Here is a 17,345-nt window from a genome sequence, read left to right as displayed (position 1 = left end):
ATGGTTCCAGTTTAAGTTATTCGTAATTGTAATCTCTTAGTATTTTGGCGAATCAGCAGCCTTGTGATTTGTATGATTAATCGTGCAACCGAAATTTAACGAATTCCTTTTAGTAATTATGTGAATGACTACACACTTGTCACTTTTTCGACTGAATTGCCACTTTTTGCATCGTGCAGATATCATGTCAAAATCACTTCGCTATTGGTTTTGGTCTTCTGATGATTCTACTAGACGGTAAATCATAACTTCATCACCGGTCGCTGTGGCCGAGCGGTTCTAGGCGCTTCAGTCCGGAACCATGCGGCAGCTACTGTCTCAGGTTCGAATCCTGCCTCGGGCTTGGATGTGTGTGAGATGTCCTTAGGTTAGTTAGGTTTAAGTAGTTCTAGGTCTAGGGGACCTCAGTTGTGTTGAGTCCCATAGTGCTTGGAGCCATTTCAACCATAACTTCATCCGTAAACAATCTCCTAAATCGTTTATGTTGTTTAGGAACAACAAAGGGCCTGTAACACTTCACTGACGAAGATCAGACATCACTTCTGTTTTACTCGCTGGCTTCTCGTAAATTACTACGAACTGTCACTTTCTGATAGGAAATCCCAGATCCAGGCGCACAACTGAGGCGATACTCCGTAGGCATGCAGACTGAAGTCTGTTGTGAGGAAGGTTGTCGAAAGTATTCTGGAAATCTAGAAATTTGGAAATTATTTGAGATACCCTGTCGATAAGACTCATTGCTTCATGTGAATAAATAAGTAGTCGTTTTTCACAAGAGCGATATTTTCTGAAGCTGTTGTGACTAATTCTCATCAGAACGTTTTGCCTGAGGTAATTGATAATATTCAAACACAGCCCATATTCCAAAATTCCTACTGCAAATCTGCTGTAATGATACGAGCCTGTAATTCATCGGGTTACTCCTGTTTCCTTTCTTTGAACTTGGTGTCATCTGTGCAACTTTCCAGTCGTTAGTTGCGGACCTTGCGTCGCGCGTGCGATTGTAAGTTATTCCAAAGTATGAAGTTATCGTCACAGCATAGTCTTAAAGGAACCTATCTGGTATAAATACGTGCTGGAAGCTTTCCCTTTATTAAGTGATTTACGCTACTAAGTTACTCATGCTTGTGAGAAAGCATAATTTTGATGGTACATGTTTGCGATCGGCGTGATGCCCAATGACGAAGATGTGCGTTTAAGCACAGATTAGGACCAGGCCATGGGAAGTTTGGAGTGGGCACAGCGATCTTGCAACCAGAACATTACGATACGCGAAAACCTTGATCATAACACGAATTTATGCCATAGACGGGAATGGAGTATAATAACACTTTCCAGTGACATTAATGTGACCAGCACTCAAAAGCCAGGATTATCACATTTTCGAGCGAGGACCGTTGCGAGACGAGAGGTTCTAGAAGGTACCGACAGGAATGCGGAACCATGCCGATTCGAGTTCCGTAGCCTGCTACACTACGTTTCACGGTTGATGATCCATGGCACGAACAGTCCGGTCGAACGATCGAGGTGGCGTCACAGATTTTCGATTGGGTTAAAGTCTGGGGAAGGGAGAGGGTGTAGTGGCCAGAGGAGTACAGTAAACTCGTCCTTGTGCTCCTCGAACCCGCACACGCACTCTGAGGTGTGTGAATCGTTGCATTGTCCTGCTGGTAGATGTCATCGTGCCGAGGAAAAGCAAATTGCATTTAGGGGTGGACATGCTCCCCGAGGATAGATGCATACTTCTGTTGATCCCTTGTGCTTTCCAGAATAACGAGGCCACCCAGTGAATGCCACGAAAACATTCCTCATACCTTAACAATCACAGCGCCGACGTGGACCTTTCCGACAGTTGTTAAATGGCTGTACACGCCAACGGCGTGATTCATCTGAAAAGGCCACATGCCTCCGCTCATCGGATGTCCACTAGCGGTGCTGGCATTCAAATTCCGGTCTTGATAGCCGATGAACAGCAGGCATCATTGGTGCGCGTCCCAGACGTGTGTTCTAGAGGACCATGGGCAGCGACATTCGCTGAGCAGCCATGAGGAGACACTGTAGGTAGCCCCGTGATTCATCTGAGCTGTCAGTTGCCGGTCTATTAGCTCGCACACATCTCCGCAACCGTCGATCGCCCCTACCACCACAAACTAGGCCAGTTCGGAAAGGCTTTCATCCTGGAACCGGGACCCAATGATCATGGCCTTTTGGACGTCAGATATGTCGCTCTGCTTCTGCAATACGACGGCACTGTTTCCTCGTCTTCCCAACAAGCCTGATACAATGGCTCTGAGCACTATGGGACTTAACTTCTAAGGTCATCAGTCCCCTAGAACTTAGAACTACGTAAACCTAACTAACTTAAGGACATCACACACAGCGATGCCCGAGGGAACCTGCGACCGTAGTGGTCGCGCGGCTCCAGACTGTAGTGCCTAGAACCGCTCGGCCACCCCGGCCGGCCAACAAGCCTGATAATTTACACCCTCCACTGCTAGTGCTGCCACCTACCAGCTGTAAGTGCTTGCACGTTGACGTTGAACGTAGGCGGTGGTCATATTACTGCGACTGGGTCGGATCGAGAGTAACCTCCTCGTCTAGTTCGTCCATATTTCCTTAATACTGATCGATGATTTGGATGTGACTCGCGACTCAGGGTTACTCCCTGCTCCTGCACTATTTGGCGATATAATGTACAGCCATTGAAATGTCAAGTGACTCCATGGTGTTCAAAGTGTCTAACTATGCCTGTACGAGGCCTTTAAGTAGATGCACATCTGAAGATGGCCGCTACTTGCACAATTTGTTTATGTATCAACGCGGTCAAACGTATCTCCAAGGAATAGTGTACCACACGCAGCCATGGAAAACGACCTAAGAACTGTGGGTATAATAGAAACCTAATCGTGAGGGACAAGAGGTCTGAGACGTGGTACTTAGGGAAAGGCAGATTTCGGTGTGGACGGGGCCTTACTCAGTTACAGTTCGTTGCTCGTTTTTTTTTTTTAATCACGTACGCTTTATTTGGAACCAATTGCATATAAGGTTGACAATAAGGAACAATTATCAAATATGACTGTTAAGACAGTTACTAATTAAAACTTCTTTAGACAAATTGCATTCACGGCTGAAGGCCTTATTGATAAAAAATTCAAATTATTTGTTGGCTGAAGGCCCAAATAGTAATTACTTGAAAACAATTTGACGGCTGAAGGCCTAGATAGCAAATTCTTACGAAAATATTAAAAAAGAGGTCAATCATATTAAGAGACAATATCTAATTAAAAATTCTTAAGACAAATTGCGTTCACAGCTGAAAGCCTTATCGACAGTCATCACAATATGACCAAATCAAGAGAGAAGTGGACCTCAGACAGTGCTCGAAGAATCGGCCTGCGAAAGTCGCTCAACTTCGTAACTGATGAGACAGGACGTCAAGAGTTGTATTCACTTAATCGGACGGCAACTCCAACTAGTGACAGTTTAAATGCAGTCTAACACTCTGCCAAAATCTACCTAACGTCTGGTAACCAACACAGCGGCAAGGCGGAACGGGCGCACAGCACTGCATCTTCAGAACCCGGTGTTTAGAACATGCAGAAGTAGAAGGAACCACTACGACCAAGATAGCCCAATAGAACAAAATATCCGAACCACACTCAAGGAGGCTGTCGAACTACACGCCTTATCGGACAGCAGCGGCAAGACCTCAAGGGCAGGTAACTGAGGCATTAGGGGCCACTAGCCAGACCAATAACGCTGGTTGAACTTCTTCAATAAACACAAGGAATTCAATGGTTAATAAAAAGAAGTAGAGGATGGCTAATTAATTTCGCCAACTCCAAACACTCCACTCGTTGCTCTTCGCCTCAGTGATCCTGCAAGCAACAACAAGTGAACAAATGGCGTGATCTCAAAATAGTGGAGGTTTCACTACTGGATTAATGTTTACTCATCTCAGTCGTCCTGGGTCCGGTGGACAACGAGGTTGTGACCCTCCCAACTACAGCCCCTCGATCCGGCAATGCCTTTGCACTGCCGGACCTCCCTGCTCCTCTATCCCAACCGACACATCCGACCCGGAAAACAATTGACGTCCTTCCAAAGATAGTACCATGGTACTAGATATCGATAAACGCAGCTACTGCCACTCACAGACAAACAAACCTAGCAAACACAGTGGTGCCAGTAAACACATGAAGAAAATGAGACGAGCCGGCCGTTGTGGCCGAGCGGCTCTAGGCGCTTCAGTCCGGAACCGCGCTGCTGCTACGGTCTCAGGTTCGAATCCTGTCTCGGTCATGGATGTGTGTGCTGTCCTTAGGTTAGTCAGGTTTAAGTAGTTCTAAGTCCAGGGGACTGGTGACCTCAGATGTTAAGTCCCACAGTGCTCAGAGCCATTTGTGAAGAAAATGCGACGCCACTATCTCTATTACACAGTACTAACGTACCAACGGCACCAACGCGAGCCGCACACGGCTCAGGGACAGTTACACGCCATGTCAATAACCACCAGTTTAAGTGTGACTGTAATTAGTGCTTTACGTGAAAGCATGTCCATCTCAACTGTGTCCCTGATGAACACCGAGAGGTTACCTGCAGGGAATGGACGTATAGAGTCAGATACGTCGAAGACGTCCGTTTGCTCATAGCGACACATAAAATTACCCATCTCCAATGCGCCATAGAACAGAGAACCTGCGCAGTAACTTACCAGAGGTGGATACTATGGTTTGACGGGTCTCAGTTTTGCGCTTTTCAAACGATGAGTAGTGTTGACTGTACTGACGATTTCTTCTTCTTTATTATTCCCGAAACGCTTCTACTTGTGCAGGCAGTTCACAGAGCAGAAGTTTCTCTTTTCTCCTCAGCATATCCTCTCATTGCAGTCCTCTTCGGCTCATATCATCTGCACCGCTATAGGGAGTAGTAGGACTGGGTGTAGCTTTGAGTGTTTCTTGCCCCTTGCTAAAATTACTTTTATTCCTGTTACACAAGCTCTCAACATTTATTTGCTCATTGATACAATACAATTTTAAGCATAATTTAAGACAATTTCCTCTTCCAGAAGGAGAACTCTTACAACGTGAAATATCGAGTTAGCTGTGTAGCAGGCCTACAAAAAATTTGACGAAAACAACGAGATGTCCAAGAAATCGTGTAAAAACCACTTACATTTAAAAATATTGTAGATGAAGCACCAGTGTTGCTTCGAAGTTAAAATCAACCAAAATTGAGTAGACCTTAAGGAAATGACTTATTTCAGCCAATAGCTCATTAAACTGCCTACAGATTGTAAGGAGCGAGTTGGTTACAGAAGCATAAATGAAGCTTGAATTACAACAAAGTTGCCAACCAAACAGGCATCTGACAACTTTAACAATATATGTCAGGAATTCATAGGCGCGAACCCAAGTCATACAGCGAGTACTGTTTATGTAATGTGTGCTGATCAGGCTGAATTACATACAATACAGACAGTAGCCCGCACTAACTTACACAATTTGCAGACATTAAATCAGCAGAGAACAGTCCGTCTTACAACACACACACACGGAAACTCGCTGTCTCCAGGTTCTACATCGCCAGCTAGCAGGGAAGCAAATTGCTTCTAGTCTCGCATACTCCCAGTATCCGGCCAGCGCATTCTTCCTTGTCGCCGCTGTACCTGCAAGGCAGCCACGGCGTGCGGTCAAAAACAACGACCGTTTCCTCTATTGGTAACTGCTCTTTGCGTGTTTCCCGCTTGCTCTCCAAAACAAGACTCTATCCCCGCTTCCTCCAGAAGGTCCTCGCGGTGGTACATGTATTGCGATGGACGAGGCGCAGTACCGCCAGCGAGTTTCTCACACATCCAAGTCGCAAGGGTGACGCGGATTTGAAAGGGCCGCGGCTGCGTGACGCCTTGTGGCAGCACATCATCCTTCATCTGTTCTGTCCATCTTGTTCGCGGACTTCGATTTTCCATACTCTGTCAATTCTAGAGCTCGTCTTTGAAGTCTTTCTTGTACCATTATTTTAATGTTGCCAAACTATTTGAGCTAATTTCTCTCCATAGTTTTTTTGAAGTAATTGACCTGAAATGTGTATCGTACAGCTTTATTTCATATCATGTCCCTTCTCGCCTTACCCAGGATTCTTAGTAGAAAGTGCATTACTGTCGCTTCTGTTCTGCTCAGATATTTCTTTGTCCAACATTCTGATGCATAGATCAAAATGGGCAGATAATATGACTTGTGTATCATTATGTTCGCTTTGACAGATGTTTTCTTGTTTATAATTAGATCCGATAGACAACAATGAAATTTTGTATCCTATCGGAATCCGGAGACATCAGGTTTCAAATTGTTCAAAATTTTATTGTTGTGTAGCGGACGTAATAAGAAATAGGAAAAATCCTGCCACAGCAAAGATCGTGATATGAAAGTCAAATTACCTGTCAATTCTTAGCTATGTTTCATAATGTTGAACGACTGACGACCCAATGAAGTGTTAACCCGCAGTGTGTGGAGGATGCTTCAGGGTGGAGGTTGTTCTGTTATATTGTGGGGAAAATTTGCCTGCCATGCCTTGGGTCCTTCATTCACGTTAGAGCGAAAATGATCAAAACATTTATTTCGACAAGCTCAGTGAACGAGCGATGCTCTTTTTTATGCAGTTTCATGATGAGTTCACAATGGGCAGCCATTACTTCCAATATGACGACCACGTTCACAATGCCACTCAGGTCCGCTCCTGGTTTGACGAACAACATGACACGCATTCACACCTACTGACCCGCTAAATAACCTGCCGCTCTTAATAGCGTAGAAAAATTCATCGACTATTTAGAACAGAAATGAAGCATGGCAAATGATCTTTAAAAAAAAGCAAAGAAATTCTGGTCGTATGTAAAAGCCGTTAGTGACATCACAGATCGAGTCCAGTTCCTAGCAAATGAGACAGGGGAACTGAAACTGAGGGTAACAAAGCAAAAGCTGAAATGCTTAACTCTGTTTTAAAATATTCCCTTACAAAGAAAAAGCCAGGAGAATTGGCCCAATTTGATGCTCGTACACTGCATAGATGAGTGAAGTAAGTGCTAGTGTTAGCGGCATTGAGAAACAGCTAAAATCATTTAAATATACCAAAGTTCCACGGCCCGGTGGCTGCACTGAATTTGCGACTTAATGAGCCTTTCTTCTAACTATAATATGTCATAGATCCTCCGAACAAAAAACTGCACCCAGTAGTTGGAAGATAGCTCAGGTCACTCCCGTCCACAAAAAGTGTAGTGGAAGTGATCCGGAAAACTACCGTCCAGTATACCTGACATAAATTTGTTGTAGAATCTTAGAACATATTCCGAGCTCAAATATAATGAGGTATCTCGAACATAATGATATCGATCATGTGAAACCCAAATCACACTTTTCTCATATGACATATCGAAAACTTCGGATCAAGTCTGGTAGATGCTGTATTTGTTGATGCTATATTTGTTCACTTCCGAAACGCGTTTCACTCAGAGCCACGCCCTTATTGTCAAAATTACGATTATATGGGGTACCAAGTGAAATTTGTGAGTGAAATGAAGAACTTTTGGTAGGATGGACGTAACATTTAGTCTTGGACGGAAAGTTATCATCAGTTGTATAAGCAACTTCGGGTGTGCCCCAGGAAAGTATTGGGGCCCTTGCTGTTCGTGTTGTTATTAATGACGTTGCGGGCAATGTTAATAGCAACTTCAAACTTCTGGAAAATAATGATGTACTGTCTGTAAGAAGCTGCATAAATATTGTCAGATCTTGATAACATTTCAGAGTGTTTCAGAGAATACCAACTTGCTTTAAATGCCCAGAAATGTAAAATTATGTACTTCACAAAACAATAAAACGTAATATGTTATGATTATAGTATCAGTGAGGCACTGTTGGAATCGGCCAACTCTTGCAAATACCTGGTATAACACTTTGCGGTGATATGAAATGGAATGATCACATTGGCTCACTCATCGGTAAAGCAAGTAACAGACTTCGTTCTTTTGGTAGAATATTACGGAAGTGCCAATCAGTCTACAAAGATAATTGCTTACAAATCACTCGTATGACCCATTCTAGAATATTGCTAAAGTGTTTCGGACTCACACCAGAAAGGACTAACGAACCCAGAGAATTGTCACTGCTTTGTTTAACCCTTGGGAGACTGTCACAGAGATGCTGAAGAAACTGAACCGGCAGACTCTTGAAGGTGGTCGCAAACTTTCCCGAGAAAGTCTACTAAGAAAGTTTCAAGAACCGGCATTAAATAATGACTCTAGAAATCCACTATGTATCGCTCACATATGGATCGTAAGGAAAACATCAGAATAATTTCAGCGCACACAGAGACATTCATCCAATTATTTTCACCACGCTCCATACGTCAATTGAGCGGGAAGAAACCGTAATAAATGGTCCATTGAGACGTACCCTCTGCCATGCACTTCATGGTGGCCTGCAGACTATGGACGTAGATGTAGATGCCAGCAATTTTGTATCTTTAAGGGGACAACATTATGGAAATGGAAGAGGATGTAGATGAAGATGAAATGGGAGATATGATACTGCATGAAGAGTTTGACAGAGCACTGAAAGACCTGAGTCGAAACAAGGCCCCGGGAGTAGACGACACTCCGTTGGAACTACTGACAGCCTTGGGAGAGCCAGGCCTGTCAAAACTCTACCATCCGGTGAGCAAAATGTATGAGACAGGCGAAATACCCTCAGACTTCAAGAAGAATATTATAATTCCAATCCCAAAGAGAGCAGGTGTTGACAGATGTGAAAATTACCGAACCATCAGTTTAGTAGGTCACGGCTGCAAAATAGTAAAGCGAATACTTTACAGACGAATGGAAAAACTAATAGAAGCCGACGTCGGGGAAGATCAGTTTGCATTCCGTAGAAATTTTGGAACACGTGAGGCAATACTGACCCTACTACTTATCTTAGAAAATAGATTAAGGAAAAGCAAACCTACGTTTCTAGCATTTGTAGACTTAGAGAAAGCTTTTGACAATGTTGACTCTCTTCAAATTCTGAAGGTGGCAGGGGTAAAATACAGGGAGCGAAAGTCTATCTACAGTTTGTACAGAAATCAGATGGAGTTATAAGAGTGGAGGGACATGAAACGGAAGCAGTGGTTGGGAAGGGAGTGAGACAGGGTTGTAGCCTCTCCCAGATGTTATTCAATCTGTGTATTGAGCAAGCAATGAAGGAAACAAAAGAAAAATTTGGAGTAGGTATTAAAATCCATGGAGAAGAAATAAAAACTTCAAGGTTCGCCGATGACATTGTAATTCTGTCAGAGACAGCAAAGGACTTGGAAAAGCAGTTGAACAGAATGGATAGTGTCTTGAAAGGAGGATATAAGATGAACATCAACAAAAGCAAAACGAGGATAATGGAATGTAGTCTAATTGAGTCGGGTGATGCTGAGGGAATTAGATTAGAAAATGAGACACTTGAAGTTGTAAATGAGTTTTGGTATTTGGGGAGCAAAATAACTGATGATGGTCGAACTAGAGAGGACATAAAATGTAGACTGGCAATGGTAAGGAAAGCGTTTCTGAAGAAGAGAAATTTGTTAACATCGAGTATATATTTAAGTGTCAGGAAGTCGTTTCTGAAAGTATTTGTATGGAGTGTAGCCATGTATGGAATTGAAACATGGAAGATAAATAGTTTGGACAAGAAGAGAATAAAAGCTTTCGAAATGTGGTGCTACAGAAGAATGCTGAAGATTAGGTGGCTAGATCGCATAACAAATGAGGAGGTATTGAATAGGATTGAGGAGAAGAGACGTTTGTGGCACAACTTGACTAGAAGAAGGGATCGGTTGGTAGGACATGTCCTGAGGCATCAAGGGATCACCAACTTAGTATTGGAGGGCAGCGTGGAGGGTAAAAGTCGTAGAGGGAGACCAAGAGATGAATACACTAAGCAGATTCAGAAGGATGTAGGTTGCAGTAGGTACTGGGAGAAGAAGAAGTTTGCACAGGATAGAGTAGCATGGAGAGCTGCATCAAACCAGTCTCAGGACTGAAGACCAGAACAACAACAAGGGATGTAATAAATCACTGACTGCAGTGGTTATGGCATACGTTTAGAAAATTGTGTACCCTGTCTCTCGCCGAAATGGAGCCATGACGAAGGCCAGACGCTATGTTACGCGGTATCACTGTAGTCTCTCTTGGGGGTTATTAATTTTTTCTCCAGTATTCTTATATCGAGCTCAGCGTGATGACGTCTGACGTCGACTTTGAAAATACAGCTTGTATCAACAAATCTATTTTGATGTGATGCGCAAACATTATAAGATCATTCCGCAGATTGTGTGTATTGTTGCGCTGTGCAGGGATCGGGTCCGCGGGCGCCGCGATGAACCTGATCAACATGGACGCGGAGAACCGCGTGGTGCTGAACGTGGGCGGCATCCGGCACGAGACGTACAAGGCGACGCTGAAGAAGATCCCGGCGACGCGCCTGTCGCGGCTGACGGAGGCGCTCGCCAACTACGACCCCGTCCTCAACGAGTACTTCTTCGACCGGCACCCGGGCGTGTTCGCGCAGGTGCTCAACTACTACCGCACCGGCAAGCTGCACTACCCCACCGACGTGTGCGGGCCGCTCTTCGAGGAGGAGCTCGAGTTCTGGGGGCTCGACTCCAACCAGGTCGAGCCCTGCTGCTGGATGACCTACACCCAGGTCGGTGCCTTACAGTCTCTAAATTCCTGCTTGTGTTTTTGATTTCGCTGGATGCACTCTAGCAACATGAGTCATAACTGTGGTCGCACCAATAGTTGTCTCCTATCAGAGGGGCGAGAGGCACGCCGAAAAGGACTATCGAATATCAGCCCTTTCATTGACAGTCTGTCAGATGCGTCGAACTGGGAAGAATCGACACCAGCTGACCCACCTCCACGCTGCAGGGAATGCATCTGGAATGCGTATAGGAAGTGATATTTACACGATGGCTAACCCTGAGAGAGGGTATGGTAATGATGTCAATATAATTGGTGATATTTGTTTTATGGGCATTATGCTGTGGTCCATGGCTTAGTTCACTGCTTAACACTTTGTCTTACAATCCTGGAAACATCAGAGGCCTTAGCGAGTCATAAAGCAGTTGCAGACTCAAACAAGTCAGCAAGCCGAACTGTTTACATGTATCCATGCAACCGTCAGTTCGTATCGTCATCAGACTCTTGCCTAGGATGAGTCACGCGAATGTATGTCAAGGTAAGCTGCTTGTTGCGCGGATAAACTCTGGCTTGCTGAGCTTGTTCGAGCACTGGATGACGAAACTTTAGGCAGAGAATTATGCCTTGGACCATGGCACATAGAAATCTTTGATTTTAATGGTGTCTGTGTCTTGATCATTACCAGTTCTGCATATTACCATCTGGACTGATATGTCCACACGTTCATCTATCGATTGTGGCCAATAGTGAACTCATAAGAATTCCATCATCGGTGATCGCTCCGTAGCTCAACTCTTACTTTCTTACCAAGGCTGTTTGATACTGGGACTCGTTACCCTTCATGGAAACTTCTGCCCACTGTAACATTGAATACTGAACGTTCTGTAAAAATTTTATGAAATTTTTTGCTCGTGTAGTCTCAAAGGCTACTAGCCAACACGAAAGAAAATGACCGAGGAAGGTGGGTGGGTAGTGCACATTCTAAGAATTGGAATCCACGTAAATACACAATTCTTTCCACAACACTCTCGGCAATACTCGTTTTCCGCTACTCTCGCCATATTTCTTTATCGATGATAATTTTTTTCTGTGGAACTATTTGAAATGGAACACAAATTGCTACGAAACGAGGGGGATTATCAGTAAAGGTAAGAAAATTCTTTGCTTCTTAAGTTTCAAATTCCAAATACCGTGAAACATATTTGGCTGGGCTTGCTCATTAATGAATCGTTTCCTTTGGCTAAGGGAATACCGCTGAAACTCTATCAACACCGTATGTTGGGTTCTCACGAATTAGACTGGTAGACTAGATAAGAGTGACACTCATGAATTTTTCATTTTTGGTTCCACGTTTTATTCAACTGAGGAATTTTTTCTTCTTCACAATTTTTGTGGATATAGAAGCCGTTATCGTATTGTAGAAGCGTTATGGCCCTATAATCATCTCTATATCTCTTTAGATACAGAACGTTCCAGTTCTCTTGACCAAATTTCAAGCTAATAATTGATGCACTGTGGAAAAATCATGCTATTTACTTCTCCTACTAATTGCAAATACTTGATTGCATTAACATCTAGAAGCAAATAACTACAGATGTTGGCAGGAAAATTTTAGGAGTAATGCACGGACACATAAGGTTTTTGAATCCATAATCTTCCCAATACTACAACATATCATAGGTTTAGAAGGCACTGATTACGAGAAAGTTTATGATGAACTAAATTAATTACAACTGAGAAGACCGAAGCCGTTTTTTGTACTACATGTGATTAAAACGAGAAGACAGCAAGCCTGTTGTTTACGGATCTACCAAATAAACGTAAGTCATTACTTTATTCGCTCTTTATTTGTATCTGAAACTGGCTTCCTTTCTTGTATTTGGATCTAACATGTCCCGTTTTGTACCGATTAACTAAAGCGAAAGAGTATTATGTGCTAAATGTTGACAGAAGAGCAAGCATAAGAAAGAAAAGGAAAGTCACGTAAAGTAAATACTAATCTTATGCAATTAGCTCATAAACTGTCCGTCAAGTGCTAGTATCGAGTAAGCGACTTCAGTCTTGCGCATAGTACAGCACTATTTTGTTTTTAATCACATATGGATCACAAGAGTACCAGTTATCTTCTACTTGCAGCTGCTTAATTTCTTGTAGGAATTTAATATCTGATTTTACACTACAATATTTTCCGAAATAACAACGTAAAGCACATCGCTGCATTACATCAAGAGTTTGAGGCTCAAACAACAAAGCAAATGATACTTGCAAAAATGCTGCTATTTGAAAATATCTAAAACCTATCATATCCCGGGGGTACTAATTTTTTTAAATGTTACTGGGAATAGTAAGTGGAAAATAAAAATTAATTACAATATTCTTAAACTCAAGAAACCTATAAAAACCAATACAAAAACGTGTATTTCCACTTTAAGTTTAATATAGTGTAGGTAGGAATATTTTGATCCAACCGTCGTCGAATCGGGGGAACGAAAAGTGAAATAAAAACAGAATACGTCTAAAAATGATAAAGGCTACGTAGGTAAATATCAAAACAACAATACCAAATCGTTGAGTCTAAGTGTTAATTAACTTACTAGGAAAAATTCGCAATTTAGACACAACCATCAACGGATGCCTGTCCTCAGTCGACTGCCAGTTCCGATAGCCCGCACTTTGTCACAACTCACTCACCGCATAACGCGCACCACGTAACTCGAGCCGGCCCTTTAATAAAGTGTGAGTTAGTAGGCTATCATCAAAGCACTGCAGGACATAGGCCTCGTAAAATAGATTAATGCAGGAAACTGAGTCCATATATAATTATGTAAAAATATGACGTAAATTAATAGGTAACTCTATTCTTTAACAATGTTGAGCTAATTGAAGACATTAGTTTTCATATTTTATATAAGTAATTATAACTTCACGAGATTTTTTTGAGGTGGATACGGGACGCACAGGACTGGAAGAGATGACGCCATACAGAAGAGGCTTTTAACCAGAAATAATGAAAGTATACTGTTCTAGAAAGGATAACTGCAATCAACTGCTTATTTTTATTTTCTTAGCGGTTCTCCGACACGACGACGTTTGCACCAACATATTATTAATTATATTAATCTTATGGAGGTAACACATATTTGTTTTTGCTTTTTTAGAGGTTAAGATGTAGTACAGATTTTTTAAATTTTTAGACGTTTTTGTCGGCGTGTTTCTCAATTTTTAATTTACCTTTTATTTCACGCGTTTTAAATTTAATATTTTACTAGTAGACACGGTACGATCGACATTCTATTCCCAGCTTCACATAAACACTTTCTGGGACGAAAGAGGAAATTGCGACGCGATTTCTTTTTTCATTTAGCCCCAATATGGTGTAAGTTATGGTGATTATCGTGTACGACTGTGATGGTGTTATCCTAACGCATTACGTACCTCCACGGAAGACCGTCAATGCACAGTATTACAGTTCGTTTTCGGAGCATCACCTGCGAGCAGCTTTGCGAAAGAAGCTGCGACACTTTCTGCGTAACACACCCATCATTTTGCACGACAAAGCGCGGTCGCATACAGCGCAAGAAGTGGCTGCTCTGTGCTGTCGATGGAACTGTCAAGTGCTGTACCATCCACCATACTCTTCGGACAAGTCCTTGAGACTTTCATTTGATTCCGAAGATAAAGGAACCACTTCGTGGCATTCGATTCAGAACTGTTCCAGAGATTCGACAGGTAGTAGGCCGCTCTATTCGCACCATCAACAGAAGAGGCTCTGCTAACGGTATACTACGCTTTCCACATTGCTGGCAACGGGTTGTACACAACGCTGGTGACTACTCTGGAGGACAGTAACAGGTGCAAACATGTTAACTCTTTTGTATCGGTTGTGAATATATAGTTGCCACTATTTAAGTTCCAACCCACTGTCATTATCTCCCTTTCCGGTTCCAGTCACGTATGGTTCGCTGGAAGAACGACTGCCGGAAAGCCTCCGTACGCGCTTGAATCTGATTTTACATTCGTGATCTCCTCGGGAGATAAAAGTTGGGGGAAGCAATATATTCAACACCTCATCCAGAAACGCACCCTCGCGAAATCTGGACAGCAAACTACACTGCGATGCAGAGCGCCTCTCTTGCAGAGTTTGCCACTTGAGTTTGATAAACATCTCCGTAACGCTATCCCGTTTACCAAATAACCCTGTGACGAAATACGTGCGCGCGCGCTCGCGCGCGCGCGCGCGCGCGCGCTCGCGTGTGTGTGTGTGTGTGTATGTGTGTGATGCCAGAAGAATTAAGTTTTAAAAATGACACAAAAAATATGATAGCCCAAAGAATAAATGGCTAAACACTGTGCATGAGCAATCTGTAATCAATAAAAACTCGGTACCCATCCTCTCCGTGCTTATTCCTAAGGTTTCAGTCAAACTGAACATGTAATCGAAGCCTTGCGACGACATACCACACAAATGTCCAAATTTTGCATCATTTCTTTTGGGATTATCCGACTTCAGGCTGGTTTGAACAGCCCACCACAAATTCCTCTCAGAGTAGCACTTCTACCCACGTCTTCAGTTATTTGTAGGACGTATTCCAGTATGTGTCTCCCACTATTGTTTTTAATCCTCTACAGCTCTCTTTACTGCCATTCCTTGATGTCTTGACATGTGCTCTGTCACCCTGATCTTCTTCTCGTCAATGTTTTCCACATGTTTCTCTCCCCGTCGATTCTGCAGAGGACGTTTTCATTTGTTTTTTATCTTATCAGTCCACCTAATTTTCAATATCCTTCCATAGCACCACATCTTAGATGTCTCTAGTCTCTTCTTTTCCGGTTTTCCCACAGTCCATGGTTCACATCTATACAATTGTGTGCCCTAAACGTACATTCTGATATATTTCCTCCTCAAATTACATCTTCTATTTCATAGTAGTAGCCTTGTTTTGGCGAGGAATCCATTCTTCACCTGTCTGCCCTTTCTGTGCTCCTTGCTTCATTCGCGGTGTATTATTTTGCTTTCGTCTACTTCTTGGCCACCAGATTTGATTTCTGCTATCCCTCATTATTTTGGGCTTCCTTCGGTTTATTCTTAGTCCACGTACTGTGGTTAGTAGGCTATTCAGTCGATTCAGTATGTCTACATCTACATGATTACTCTGCAATTTACATATAAGTGCTTGGCAGAGGGTTCATCGAACCACAATCATACTATCTCTCTATCATTCCACTCCCGAACAGCGCGCGGGAAAAACGAACACCTAAACCTTTCTGTTCGAGCTCTGATTTCTCTTATTTTATTTTGATGATCATTCCTACATATGTAGGTTGGGCTCAACAAAATATTTTCGCATTCGGAAGAGAAAGTTGGTGACTGAAATTTCGTAAATAGATCTCGCCGTGACGAAAAACATCTTTGCTGTAATGAGTTCCATCCCAATTCGCGTATCATTTCTGCCACACTCTCTCCCCTATTACGTGATAATACAAAACGAGCTGCCCTTTTTTGCACACTTTAGATGTCCTCCGTCAATCCCACTTGGTAAGGATCCCACATCGCGCAGCAATATTCTAACAGAGGACGAACGAGCGTAGTGTAAGCTGTCTCTTTAGTGGACTTGTTGCATCTCTAAGTGTCCTGCCAATGAAACGCAACCTTTGGCTCGCCTTCCCCATAGTATTATCTATGTGGTCTTTCCAACTGAAGTTGTTCGTAATTTTAACACCCTGGTACTTAGTTGAATTGACAGCCTTGAGAATTGCACTATTTATTTAGTAATCGAATTCCAACGGATTTCTTTTGGAACTCATGTGGATCACCTCACACTTTTCGTTATTTAGCGTCAACTGCCACCTGCCAGACCATACAGCAATCTTTTCTAAATCGCTTTGCAACTGATACTGGTCTTGGTATGACCTTACTAGACACACATTACAGCATCATCTGCGAACAACCTAAGAGAACTGCTCAGATTGTCGCCCAGGTCATTTATATAGATCAAGAACAGCAGAGGTCCCAGGACGCTTCCCTGGGGAACACCTGATATCACTTCAGTTTTACTCGATGATTTGCCGTCTATTACTACGAACTGCGACCTTCCTGACAGGAAATCACGAATCCAGTCGCACAACTGAGACGGTACCCCATAGGCCCGCAGCTTGATTAGAAGTCGCTTGTGAGGAACGGTGCCAAAAGCTTTCTGGAAATCTGGAAATACGGAATCAACTTGAGATCCCCTGTCGATAGCGGCCATTACTTCGTGCGAATAAAGAGCTAGCTGCGTTGCACAAGAACGATGTTTTGTGAAACCATGCTCATTACGTATCAATAGATCGTTCCCTTCGAGGTGATTCATAATGTTTGAATACAGTATATGCTCCAAAACCCCACTGCAAACCGACGTCAATGATATAGGTCTGTAGTTCGATGGATTACTCCTACTACCCTTCTTAAACACTGGTGCGACCTGCGCAATTTTCCAATCTGTAGGTGTAGATCTATCGGTGAGCGAGCGGTTGTATATGATTGCTAAGTAGGGAGCTATTATATCAGCGTAATCTGAAAGGAACCTAATCGGTATACAATCTGGACCTGAAGACTCTGCCCGTATCAAGAAACTCATGCTAG

The 17,345-nt window shown here is 43.0% G+C and overlaps 1 protein-coding gene across 1 annotated transcript in view; it reads left to right on the top strand.

The window, feature by feature from the left end:
* The window catches only part of LOC124595212 (potassium voltage-gated channel protein Shaw-like), a 659,419-nt gene that overhangs the window by 395,867 nt on the left and 246,207 nt on the right, over positions 1–17,345 (top strand). The window contains exon 3 of the mRNA XM_047133852.1: positions 10,378–10,727. Coding sequence (XP_046989808.1) covers positions 10,401–10,727 — 327 coding nt within the window. The 5' untranslated portion in view covers positions 10,378–10,400. The remainder of the gene's footprint in view (positions 1–10,377; positions 10,728–17,345) is intronic.

Source organism: Schistocerca americana, chromosome 2 (genome assembly GCF_021461395.2).
Source record: "Schistocerca americana isolate TAMUIC-IGC-003095 chromosome 2, iqSchAmer2.1, whole genome shotgun sequence".
NCBI lineage: Eukaryota > Metazoa > Arthropoda > Insecta > Orthoptera > Acrididae > Schistocerca > Schistocerca americana.
This window is presented reverse-complemented; position numbering and strand designations above follow the sequence as displayed.